General features: G+C 28.8%; 1 protein-coding gene across 1 annotated transcript; it reads left to right on the plus strand.

Moving 5' to 3' along the window:
* Nucleotides 1–4,781: 4,781 nt before the first annotated feature.
* On the plus strand, nucleotides 4,782–5,965 carry LOC148204702 (F-box/LRR-repeat protein 13-like). Its single transcript, XM_088116018.1, has 2 exons — nucleotides 4,782–5,726; nucleotides 5,822–5,965. Exons 1-2 carry the CDS (start codon nucleotides 4,782–4,784, stop codon nucleotides 5,963–5,965), a joined length of 1,089 nt encoding a protein of 362 aa, XP_087972144.1.
* The last annotated feature ends 8,061 nt before the right edge of the window (nucleotides 5,966–14,026 follow it).

The following is a 14,026-nucleotide window of genomic DNA, read 5'->3' on the forward strand; positions in this document are numbered from 1 at the left end:
GTAACTTGTAGTTTGTAACTTGTAGTTTATAACTTGTAACTCATAACCTGTAACTTGTAACTTATAACCTTGTACTTATAACCTGTAACATGTAACATGTAACCTATAACTTGTAGCTCATAACCTGTAACATGTAACTTATAACTTGTAGTCTGTAATTTGCAACCTGTAATTTTTAACCTGTATTTGTAACCTGTAACTTGTAACCTATAACTCTTTAACCTGTATTTGTAACCTATAACTTGTAACCTATAACTTGTTATCTGTAACCTGTAATTTGTATCTTGTAACTTGTTACTTGTAATCTGTAATCTGTAACTTAACATGTAACATGTAACGTTTAATCCATAACAGGTAACTTGTAACTTGTAACCTCTAACTTAGAGCTAACTTATAGCTTGTAACTTAATTTGTAACTTAGCTCGTTACTTAACTTGTAATTTAACTTGTAACTTAACTTTTTACATAATTATAACTTGTAACATGTAACTTGTAACGCGTAACTTGTAACTTGTAACATGTAACCTGTAACCTCTAACTTATGACTTGTAACCTCTCTTGTATATCTAGTTTACCCTTTTTGTTTATACTTTGTTGCATGTTCTTAAACTTATTTTTTGGCTATGATTATCGGATGAGTGTGAGCAGAGGGATGATGAGATTTCTCTGGAGCAAACATTAGATGGAGGACATGTTGATGTTTAATAGCATTAGTTTGTGGTTTTATATAGTTTTGATTAGTGATGTTGTAAATAAAGTTTTAAATTTATAGTTTTGTATATGACTGTAAATGACTTTACTTTTTAGTCTTTGTCAATGTTTTCCTTTTATTGACTATGTGATGGATCTTATACTACATTTTGAGATGTTACATTAATCACATAATAAATAGTGAAAAAAATTAAAAAAATGACAAGACAACAGAAAATAAAATAAAATATAAATATAAATATAATAACTTCTAAAAAAATGAGATAAAACTAAAAGTAATATGTTTTTTTAATAAAGTGAGGTGAGAAAAAATGAATAAAAAGGCAATACTAGTAAGAGATAAAGGTTAAAAGAAAACAATAAATAGAGAAAATATCCTATTTTAGATGAGAAAAACATTAAACTCAATGACAAAAAGAAGAAAATATTAAAAGAAATAAAATGAATAATTGGTTGTTCGAATGTGTATTTTGGCCTCTTTGACTGTCTATTTAGGTATAGTCTCAAAAGCCCTCTTGACCTAATTATTTTTAATATTATATATGTTTTAATATAACTTTTACTATTGAAATTTAATCACATATATTAGTTTAATCACACGTTGAAAATAAGGATCACTTAAGTTAAATGGTATTGTTTCTGCTGAATGGGACCTGAGAAAACTCCTGCTACCTCTGTCCGAAACACTCCTCCTTCACCGATCGGTCCCTCACCTCTAGTCTCCTGTGCGCTCGGTATCAGTGTAAATGGGGTGACCTGCAAGAAAACACTCTGACGCTCAAGTCAGAATTGGTCTTTGCAAGTCTATCTATATGTCAAAAAACAGAGAGTTTACCTTATCTTTCGATTGTTATTTATATGATTTCAGAGAATATTACCCATTAATTTACCTCTTAATGGCTTTCAATGTTAATCTTAAATACTCGACAACGACCGTTACCTCATTAATTACACATTCATGAGCATTCAACCGCGGTCTCCAAACAGTTTTAGAGGCTCGCCCGATCGGACATATTAGACTTAAGAAACCCGATCGGACATATTATACTTGAGAGACCCGATTGAACACGTCTGCACACTCCCAGTCGGTTACTCCGCCCTCGGTAGTAACAGGTATGAACATTCAGCATAAGGAAAAATAAATTAAAAATAATAGTCAATGGTAAGATAAAAATGTGTAATCAATATTAATTTTAGATTATGTCAAACTAAGTATATGAGTAAATCACTTAAACCAAATGCAAATATTATTAACTTAAAGATTGTTATAATGTTTCTAGCTGAAACGTGATTCTCAAACACATCTTATTTCAAATAAATAAATTAAATAAAAGTTGTAGGTCATAATTATAAACAACTATTTATTTAAATAGTGATTATAATAAAAAAAATTTATTACTTTATTCTTTATTTTCCTATTAAAACATATTTTTTCAACTCTTTTTCTGAGTTAAATGCAAACTGAACAATTAATAAATACAAATATATTTGTGTAAATTAAATATTTGTGTAAAAAATATATTAAATTAAAATTTAGTTTGTCTTAATTGAATTGAATAAAGTTATTTTTTGTGATTTGTTAACCGCGATTTGTTAACTGTTGTTAATTAACCGTTATTAATTAACTGTGATTAATTAATTAACTATGATTGGATAATCATGATTAGTTTACAGTTGTTAGTTAATTATAATTAATTAACTATTAGTGGATAGACCTATAGAAATAGTTAGGTCTAAACTTGTGTTTGAATGCCAAAAATCAACAAAAAAAAACATGTTAAACAGTATAAAGTATAATGATAACCACAAATAAACTTAATTGATTTTTGAAAGAATGAAAGTTCACACGATAGCAACTTCCATATACAGAAAATATCAACAATATGCTCCAATTTTACCGAAAATTATATCCGTTAATAAATTAAACAATTACTTCTCGCTAGTAACTGCAACAAATAAAAAATTCAATCGATAAATGATATAAAAATATTCGTTGATAATTAATATTTATTGATAGATTTTATATTCACAATAGTTGATGGATAATTTATATTTTTTATGTAATGATATGAAATGATATATAATTATTAGTTCAACACTTGTACTTTGCGTTAATATTTATATGCTTAATACCTTTTTTTTTTCTTGAAAGAGGGGAAATGTTCAAAATAGTCCTATCTTTTTTAAAAAGTTGGAAACAGTCTTTAAGTTGTGAAAAAAACGGGTCAAGTTAATCATTTTTGCTTACGATGTAAAAAATCTAACGGTGCAGCTGCCTCATTGGCCAAAACTTAATGAGCTGTCCAATTTTTTTTATACGTGGCACACTAAGGTAATATGACGTGTTTATTTTGAATTAAAAAAGTTGCTTATCACGTTAGCTTCATCTTCCACCTCCAGAAACGTTAGAGCCACAAACCGATGTCGTCAACACCTCAAACCACCGCTAAGGCTAGCTTCTTCCTAATAACCAGATCACATTTTCCTCCTCCATGTGCCACCGCAACGAAACCACAAAACCACCATCACATTCTCTGTCATACTTTTGAAAAAACTCAGAAACAACCACATGAACTCCATCAACAATTGCGAGCAATCACGGCCAACCACCATGGCCAATTTTCTTCTCCTTCCCTGCGATTCAACCACAGTGAAGCCTAGAATCCCAAATCTACAAGCAAATCGCGCATCTCCTTCACCACAAAACCCAATCGCAACATTGTTCATGGTGACCAAAACGCGAGCTCCTCCATCAATCTCCTCCTTCGAAACCTGCAAGAAGACCTAAAGAAACATCTCGAGCGTGAGAGTACAATTAATAGGTGGCTCCAACCATGGTTGTGATACCATGTTAGAAAGTGGGTTTAAGCCTGACTCATTTTTATATTATAAGTTGGCCTTATCTCTAGTCGATGTGGGACTTCCAACATCAACGCAGAGCAAGCAACCCCTTTTCTTTTAACCCTTTGTCAAAATATTTTTTTTTATAAATTTAAATTTTACACGTCATTTAACCTCACAGTGCCACACAATGACGACAACTATACAACTCATTGTGTTTTGTCGAAAGACACATGCACCGTTACATTTTTAACGCCGTAAGCAAAAAAGATTAACTTGACCCGTTTTTTTACAATTTGAGACCGTTTTCAACTTTTAAAAAAGGTAGGATCACTTTGAATATTCTCCCTTATTCAAGGACCAAAAGAGATATTAAGATCACATATTTAAATTAAGTGTCAAATAAGTTAATTAGTATGAACTCAAGATAAGAAAATAAATTATAAGTGAGTAGTATTAAACAATGTAAATAAGTAGACAAACAATGTAGATAAATTAAAGAATTTGACGGAATATTTGAATTTTAAATGAGTTGATATAATCCACTCATACTTAAAATACAACGGACGTAATTAAATAAAAAAAATTGTAAACAGAGAAACATAATGGACAAATTTGTTATCTTCTAGTGACAGTATTTACCACGCAAGAAATTGGAAGGCATAGAAAAAGTGGAAGATCTTTGGATATTGTGAGAGTATTTATTAGCAATTAGGTTTAAAGACCGAGAGATGGAAGGACTGCATAGGAAACATAATTTTTTTACTTGATACTATTCATTCTATAAAGATTCACTGTTTTAAGACTATTTTTCCCTGTTTCATACTACTCTTACTCGCAATAGACAGTCAATCGTTGGATTTTGTGACAGTATTTATCACACAACAAATTAGAGTGGATACACAACTCCCAAACAAAACCCATGCAAATTTATATTATCACAAACTTTTCCTTGCCTTTATGACAATAACTTTTCATATTTCACCATCTTCGTTACGATATTGTTTGGATAAGAATTAAAATCGGAATCCTAATAAATTAAGATAATTAATTTTTGTATAACACTTAATATCATTGCTGATAAAATAATAATTAGAAGATAAAATATAATAAAGTGAATCAAAATAAAACAAATGATAGTAATTCTTGAAAAAAAATATGAAAAATAATACTATAAATATAGGTATGTGAGAAGGCCGAGAATATGAATAGAAGAAAACTTTACAGAAATGAAAGGAGACAATTTTTCCAGAAGAGACTCTTCAAAAAAAGAGGAAAAAAATAAGGAGAAGGAAGAAGACATGTTACCTGAGTTACCTGATGAAATTATTTTACACATCCTTTCATTTGTGGATGCAAAAACCGCAGTTCAAACATCAGTTTTGAACAAACGGTATAGGAATCTTTGGGCTTTCCTGTCCGTTTTCAACTTCGATGACTCATCATTCCAAGATGCTATGTCGTTTGAGGTTTTTGTAGATAATTTTTTGTCTTGCAGAGATACTTCCACCAACGTTTTCAATGTTTATTTAGATTGTCACTATGATGTTTATAATGATCATGTGGTAGATTCTATCATTGAGCATGTTATTGATACACCATCCATCACCACTACCATTCAGGTACTTACAATTCTTGCTCAGTATGTTGTGAGCAACCTTCCTAAACTCTCTGTATGTACATCTCTCACTACTCTCAAACTTTCTTACATATTCATTCGGACCACAAATTTCGACCTTCCTTCTCTTAAACACCTATACCTCTGCTGTTGTAATTTTGACTGTGGTTGGGAAAACCTTTTTGATCCATTTAAGGGTTTTGTCAATTTGGAATCTTTATATTTTCATAGTTGTATATACTATGGTGACTTCAATATTTTCAAAATCTCTTCACCCCACCTTGTAGACTTAAATATATCTTGTTTTAGAGTGGCTGGGAAATTAGAAGCTGACTGTGTCTTTGAGCTTCGAACGCCAAGGCTTAAATATTTTAAATACACTGATTCTTATGTTTTATATTGTTTTTCCACTGAGATTAATCTTCTCTTTGTGGAGAAAATATATATCGATGTAGGTTGGTTGGCTAAAGATAGTGGTTCCTTATATACTTTGATTAAGCTATTTGAAATCATGCAAAGGGCAAAATCTATATCTTTGTCATACGAAATCATTGAAGTAAGTATTGTCAAATTATTATACTTTATAATATCATTGGATACAAGAATAGAATTACAATGTTGTCTGATGTGATAATTCATTTTTTTTCGTAGGTTTTATCTATGTTTTCTGATAAATTAAAGGATCAATCTTCTCCTTTTACTGGAATGCAAACCTTTGAGTTAAAATGTGATGTATCTTCCTCCTCTGCCATGCCTCAGGACATAAAAAAATATTTATTTGGTGCATCTTGTTGATTTATTTTAAATGGATATGAAGGTAAGTTATATTAAAAGTTTTTTTTAAATATAAAAACGCAATTATTTCTTTTTCTGAATATTATGGTGTTTATTTTGCCTACAGGATCAAAATGAACCAATATCGTTGAAGATGTCTTTTTGCGGAGAAGTTAAACGGAATTAGATGTTGCATTTCTGTATGTTTTATAATGAATTTGTGTTTTTCTTTATGAATTGAATAGTCCCGGTGATTAATATTCGACTTATACAACCTACTAAAGGTCTGCGTACAGAACAGCAAAACAAATTAAAGTAAACTCTGGGAAAAGAAAACGTGGTTGGTGGAGTATTTTGAATCTTGAAGAAATACAGTAAATTGATAAACGTGCAGATGTATTAGTGAATACAAATTTATATTATCAGACTCTTCCTCACAATGTCTTTACACACTCTTATTCACTTAAGTTGTATTCGTTTTTTAATCAAATGTACCACATCGGAGGGATTATAATAAAAATCAATGTTTATAAACTCGTATAAACTATAAACATTTGCTGAGCTAGGTCATGTTAGCTTGTAACCCAAATGGAAGCATTAAGGTAATGGTATATAGACGTGGGCTTGTACTGACATGGGCTGTGTGGAACGTAATATGAGTGTAGTAATCACTAATCTGGGTCCAATCATATACTGTTATCTTTTTATGATTTTTTATGTATTTCAGAAATTGTACTAACTGTTAATTTATAGAATACAATTCAGATAAGTTGAAGAAAGAAAATATTAATAAATACATAATATAAAGTTTCACATCACTCCAGTTAAGGTTGTGTCAATTTGGAATCTATATTTTTACAGTTGGCATTCGTGAAATCGATACCATCAGCCCCCACCTTCTACACTTAAATATATCACATTTGGTAGTGGATTAGAAGCTTGAAGCTCAGTGTGTCTTTGAGTTTTAAACGCCAAGGCTCCAATATTTTTTAACTTATATTGTTAAACTCGTCTAATTAGTGTATGAACAAATCCATCTAAGTGAGTTACAAGATTTTGTCTGATCAAAACATACTTGTCTAATGTGTATTCTTAGACTCATAATCAATGTATCGAATGACTCATAATAATTTTTACGGTACTCATCTAATTAGTATATGAACATACTCATATAATGTGTATTTTTAAATCTGTATAGTGTTTTTGTGCTATACTCATGTAATCTGTGTACGAAGAAACTTATCTAACGTGTATTATAAGATTCATCTAATCAGGGAACAAACTTGTCTAATGTAATATATATTATAAGGCTCGTTTAATTAGTGAGTGGACAAACTCGTCTAATGTGTATCAATAGATTCGTCAAATTTGTGTATAGACAAACTTGTCTAATGTATATGTTAGATTTGTCTAATTAATGTATAAACTTAATCATACCGTGTTTGTTGCTAGACTAATTTCATTAGTCTATGGATAAAGCTGACTAATCAATGTATGTGCATACTCATTTGATGTGTATTGCAAGATTTGTTTAATCAGGAAATGAATAAACTTGTTTAATGTGTATTAATAGACTCATATAATTTGTATATGGACAAACTTGTGCAATGTATATTCTCAAGCTTGTCTTATGAGTGTATGAACTTATATAGTGTTTACTGCTAAACTTGACTAATTAGTATATAGACAAACTCGTCTAATGGGTATTCTTAGACTCATCTATATGAAATGAATTGTCTTAAGTTTCTTGCTATGATTATTTAGCGATTATATGCAAAGACTCATTTAATGTGTATTGTTAAACTTATCTAATCAGTGCATCGACAAACTCGTTTAATATTTTTTGTTACATTAGTCTAATCAATGTATTCTTAGACTCGTTCAATTAATGTATGAAATGACTTTTGTAATATTTTTTTTTATACATGTCTAATCAATATATTAATAAACTCATTTAATGTGTATATTGCTAGACTTATATAATTTTTTTTTCTATATTTATCTAGACTAGTCTAATCTAATGTGTATATTACTATACTTATATTTTTTCTTTAAACAAATAAGGGATAAATTCACATTTTAAAATTGTATTCTTTTTTCCACAAAATAAACTGGAACAGTTGTTAATTTTTCCATTAGTAGTTTAGTGTCATTAATTCCTTCATAACAATAAATTTGTTAAATCATCTTGTTAAATTTGTAATCTTCTTGTGACAGTATTTACCACAGAAGAAATTCTAGTGCATAGAAAAAGTAAAAGATCATTGGATATTGTGAGAGTATTTATTAGCAATTAGGTTTAATGATTGAGAGATAACCAATGGAAGGATTGCATAGGAAACTGCCAAACAAAACGCATGCAAATTTATATTATGACACTCTTCCTTATCTTTATTACTCTCACACACTCTTTTCACCTTCGTATTATATATATTGAAATTATTTATAACAATAACTTTTCATATTCACCATCTTCGTTACAGTTGCTTTGGATAAGAATTAACATCGGAATCATACTAAATTAAGATAATTACTTTTTATATAACACTTAATATCGTTGCTGAAAACATAATTATTAGAAGATAAAATATAATAAAGTAAATTTAAATAAAATTAAAATAATAGTAATTCTTGAAAAAAAAATGAAACATAATACTATAAATATAGGTATTTGAGAAGAGGGCCAAGAAAACTTTTCAGAAATGAAGGGAAACAATTTTTACAGAAGAGAGTCTTCAAAGGAAGAGAAAGAAAACAAGTGGAAAGATATGGAGAAGGGAGAAGATATGTTAACTAACTTACCTGATGAAATTATTGTACACATCCTTTCTTTTGATGAAATTATTGTCATTTTGAGTGTGAATTGGAAAACCCTTTTGATCCATTTAAGGGTTGTGTCAATTTGGAATCTTTATATTTTCATAGTTGTTCATACTCTGCTCAAATCAATACCTTCAAAATCTCTACCTCCCACCTTTCAGATTTAAATGTATCAGGTTTTACAGTGAATGGGATGTTTCAAGCTTGCTGTCTCTTTGAGCTTCAAACACCAAGGCTTCAATATTTTAAATATACTGGTTCTTATTTATATCGTTTTTCCACTGAGATTAATCTTCTCTTTGTGGAGAAAATATATATTGATATACGTTGTTTGGCTGAAGATACTAATTTGTTATATAGTTTGATTCGGCTATTTGAAATCATGCGAAGGGCAAAATCTATATCTTTGTCATCCGAAATCATTGAAGTAAGTATTTTTTTCTTTTGTTAAATTATGAAACTTTACAATATCGTTGTAGCATAAGAATTGAATTACATTTTTTTCTGACGTGATAATTCATTTTCTCTTTTTTAGGTTTTATCTATGTTTCCTTATGAATTAGAGGATAAATGTTCTCCGTTCACTAGAATGCAAACTTTTGAGTTAATCACTGGAGTACATAATTTTGAGTTAATATGCGATTCATCTTCCTCCGCCATGCCTCGGGACGTAGAAAAATATTTATTTGGTGCATGTTGATTTTATTTACATGAATGTGAAGGTAATTTATACTAAGTTTTTATTTTTTTAAGTATAAAAACATGCATTTTTTTTCTGATTCTTATTGTTTTTATTTTGGTTACAGGAGCAATATGGAAAAACCAATATCGTTGAAGATGTCTTTTTGTGGGGAAGTTAAACGGAATTAGATGTTATATTTCTCTAGGTTTTATAAAGATTTCATGTTTTTCTTTATGAATAGAATAGTAGTTCAGGTGATTATTCCTTATTTTGTTGTCTTTATGTAAGGGATATATCATATATATTCAAGTTCTATCTTAAATGATAAATCTTTTTTATTTTACTATAGTTCTATGTTCTCTTATTAAAAAAATATCTAAAACTTGAGTTTTTTTTATTATAAACTCTTACAATAAAAATAATCCAAAAGAATTTATGAACTCCAGTCTTTAAATAAGTCCATAAATTAAATTGTTAGTCACATTAATATATAATAATTTACTTAAATAAATGGAGTTGATGTCTTATTCAAGTCATTGTTTCGTTTTTAGACATAATATTAACTTGTCCTTTTCAATTTCTACTTAAAACAATTAAATTTAAATACATTTAAAATATATTCAAATTTTGTAATTTTCTATTAAATAAGTCAAGTTTTACGTTAATCAATCAAGACTATTTAATTGGACAAATCTTCATCCTTGATTATATATAGTAGAGGTGATAAAAAATTATTTAACTATATTGAATAGTTAAAAGTTATATTGAACTAAAAAATAATTGTTTCGAATTGAATTGAAAATTAATTCAAAGAAACTCGCCTGTACTGTTAGTTACTTCTAATTAAACTAATTTTTATTCTAACAATTTAAACTTGACTTAATTATTATTCAAAAACTTTGAAAAAAATTAGTTAAGTATATAAGAAATATATATCTTTACCCAAGAATATAAATTTTTCCATAAATGATAAAATTAAAAAATTGAGGACCGAAAGATTGAGATAAACAAGGGACACAATTAAAACTCGGTTGCCGGGATGGCGTATCTTTTATGTTTCTTCACACTTTAAACATTGATTTTTAAGTGCATCATAGAAAGTATATGACTAAAATTAATTTCTGAGTGACTTACCAAAACTTAAAAATTGTCTATGATAAATTATCCAATAAATTTAAAAGCTATAGATAATTTTAGCTTGCATAAGGACTGTACCTGTACCTGTATAATAAATTACAATTTTAGATAATTTTAGTCACTCAATTATTACTAATTGTACCCTTATAAGATATCTTATTTTACTACTTCATATTGTTAATATTATTATTATTATTATAATAGTTGAAACCTACGTCATCTTTATTATTATTGTCGTTGTTACATGCAGTTCTCATTATTTTCCTTATTTTCATTGATGTAAGTTCTTTACTCTCATCTTAAAATCTCATTTTTAAAAATAAGAAAATAGAAAGTAAGTGCAGTTAATTTTAGTAATCTTATAAAGTTTTTTGTGATTTTCAGCAATGATATTAAGTGTTATATAAAAAGTAATTATCTTTATTGGGATTCCGATGTCAATTCTTATCCAAGCAATAGTGTAACGAAGATGGTGAATATGAAAAGTTATTATTATAAATAATTTCAAAATATATAATAAGAAGGTGAAAAAGAGTGTGAGAGTAATAAAGATAATGAAGAATGTGATAATATAAATTTGCATGCGTTTTGTTTGGAAGTTGTGTATGCACTCTAATTTGTTGTAGAGTGATTCTCCCTGCACCTCACGGTCTTCCTCCTGCACCTCCAAAACATATTTTAATTCTAATGATACCCTTCATAGAGAAACCGCATTTCGAACTACGGCAATTTCCTCCTGCACACCGCATTTCGAACTGCGGCAACTTCTTCCTGCACCTCCAAAAGCGAAAAGCACAAACCCACCGCATTTCGATCTGTGGCTGAGACAAACCGCACTTCGAAGTGCGTTAGATTTTTAGGGTTTAGTTTTTTAATTTTTTTATTAGGTTAGTATATATTTATTTTATTAGGTTTTATTTTTATTAGGTTAGTATAATAAATTTAATTTTTTATGTTAGTTGTTAAATAAAATGTTTTGTTTTAATATATTTTGAATTATTTTATTTGTTTGTTAAATTTTGTTGAATTTGTTATTTTTCAACATATTATTATTTTCTTAATATATTATTTATTATGTATTTAATTTTATTTAAGTTTTTTAATTTTTTATGAAATTGAAATAATTATTAAATTGTTTATTGAATTAAATAATAATTATTATATGTAATGTTAAATATTATTTTGGATTTAAAGTGCAACGATTAATTAAAACGCACTTCGAAGTGCGGTTAAGAAACAATTAAACGCACTTCGAAGTGTCGTTAGAAAAAAATTAATTAAAACGCACTTCGAAATGCGGTATTAATTTTTAACTTTTTGTTAATAAAGGGTAAAAAGGTAAAATTGGGGGTGCAGGATGAAGGCAGTGAGGTGTAGGAAGATTCACTCTTTGTTGTATGATAAATACTGTTACAAGAAATTGGAGTGCATAGAAAAAGTGGAAGATGTTTGGATATTGTGAGAGTATTTATTAGCAATTAGGTTTAATGATTGAGAGATAAGCAATGGAAGGACTGCATAGGCAACTGCCAAACAAAACGCATGCAAATATTAGAGACTCAATCGTTGGATTTTCTGATAGTATTTATCATACAGCAAATTAGAGTGCATACACAACTTCCAAACAAAACGCATGCAAATTTATATTATCACATTCTTCATTATCTTTATTACTCTCACACTCTTTTTCATCTTCTTATTATATATTTTGAAATTATTTATAATAATAACTTTTCATATTCACCATCTTCGTTACACTATTGCTTGGATAAGATTTGACATCGGAATCCTAATAAATTAAGATAATTACTTTTTATATAACACTTAATATCATTGCTGAAAAAATATTAATTAGAAGATAAAAATAATAAAGTGAATTTAAATAAAATTAGCCGCCTTATTATTGTAGTTGCTGCTCATTTTCATGTATCTATTTCACCTTTATCTCATGGTTATGAGAAAACAGAAAAGATGGTACTGTGTTTAACATAACACACAAACAACATGAATAATTTGAAACGTGGTTGGAAGGAATACGTGTATAAGAACAGGCACATATCTAAGTGGTGCATTTAAAAGTGAAATACTGAAATCCCATCTTTTGTAGCAAGCAACGAGTGTTAGGTTCTTGATAACATTACCACCACAGCATTGGAAATCCGTCCTGATAATGTTGAATTTCATATCAGAACTTGAATCGTCTTCAAGTTACAAAATTTAAATAATATTTCCCGTAGACAACAACATCCACCGCTGCAATGATCAAGAGTTAAGGTTGCTCTTATTGAATAAGGTTGTTGTTATCGAATACTGCACTGGCATATTCTCTTGAACTCTTTCGGTGCCATGTCAGAACTATTTTTTCTTGGTGTGATGCCATTTTATGGCATATTCCTTTTAGATTCGTACTGAAATGCAAGTTCATGAAAAACAATGAAATCTATATTTTGAAATCGCATTGTCGGTTCAATTAATCATACAAACTTATATTAGAAAACTTGGGAGACTCGTGCAATTAATCATGATAAAAATTAGAAGATATAGTAGTACTACATCGGAGGGATTATAACAAAAATCATTGTTTATAAACTCTTATAAACTATAGTAATTTGCTGAGCTAGGTCATGCTAGCTAGTGACCCAAATGGGAGCCATAAGGTAATGGTATATGGTGTGGGCTTGTCCTGACATGGACTGTTGAATGTGTAATATGAAAAAAGCTCCCTGCACCTTAGACTGGAGGTATGACATGCTTTCCATTCTCAGTTATCTTTTTAATTATGATGTCTCCTTCCCAAAAGGTATCAATGTATAGTTGAAAATGACCATAGTCTCAACTTTCTGGTGGGTGGGGAGATGGGGAGAAATCTATATTGCATGTCAACAAAAGGGAACTTGTAATGCTTGTAATGTAAATGTAAGACTTAGTTAAGAGAAAATACAAGGATACAAATCATTTGAATTTAATGAAGATGTTCTAAATGTGTATCCATATATATAAAGGATCAATAACTCCTTCGATCATTTGGCTAGATAAATATATTGATTTTCAATATCTGACTCCTGAATTTTAAAATGATGCTGTATAGTATTAAAAAATAGTTTGTATTAACTGAATTGATCTCAATTAAATTAATTTTTGTTTTAATAAATTGATCATGGTTAGTTAATCATGATTACTTAATTAATTGTAATTAGTTAATCATGATTATTTGGTTAATCATGGTTAGTCAATCATAGTTAATTAACTATGGTTAGTTAAATATGATTAGATAATTACAGATAGTTAATCATAATTAATTAATTATGATTAATTAACCATAGTTAGTTAATTATGATTAGTTAAATGTTGTTAGTTAACTATGATTAGTTAACCGTAATTAGTTAGTTAATTAGTTCGTTAATTAACTTCTAGGGGAAGGACCTAGAATGATAGAAATAATT

Source organism: Vigna umbellata, chromosome 1, assembly GCF_029865625.1.
Source record: "Vigna umbellata cultivar VRB3 chromosome 1, Vumbellata_1.0, whole genome shotgun sequence".
In the NCBI taxonomy this organism is placed as follows: domain Eukaryota; kingdom Viridiplantae; phylum Streptophyta; class Magnoliopsida; order Fabales; family Fabaceae; genus Vigna; species Vigna umbellata.

Bases quoted from the DNA above. Each gene is read 5' to 3' on its own strand.
- LOC148204702 (XM_088116018.1), top strand. From the start codon at position 4,782: ATGAAAGGAGACAATTTTTCCAGAAGAGACTCTTCAAAAAAAGAGGAA. The intron at 5,727-5,821 runs GTAAGTATTGTC...TTTTTTTCGTAG, and splicing joins TGTCATACGAAATCATTGAA to GTTTTATCTATGTTTTCTGA.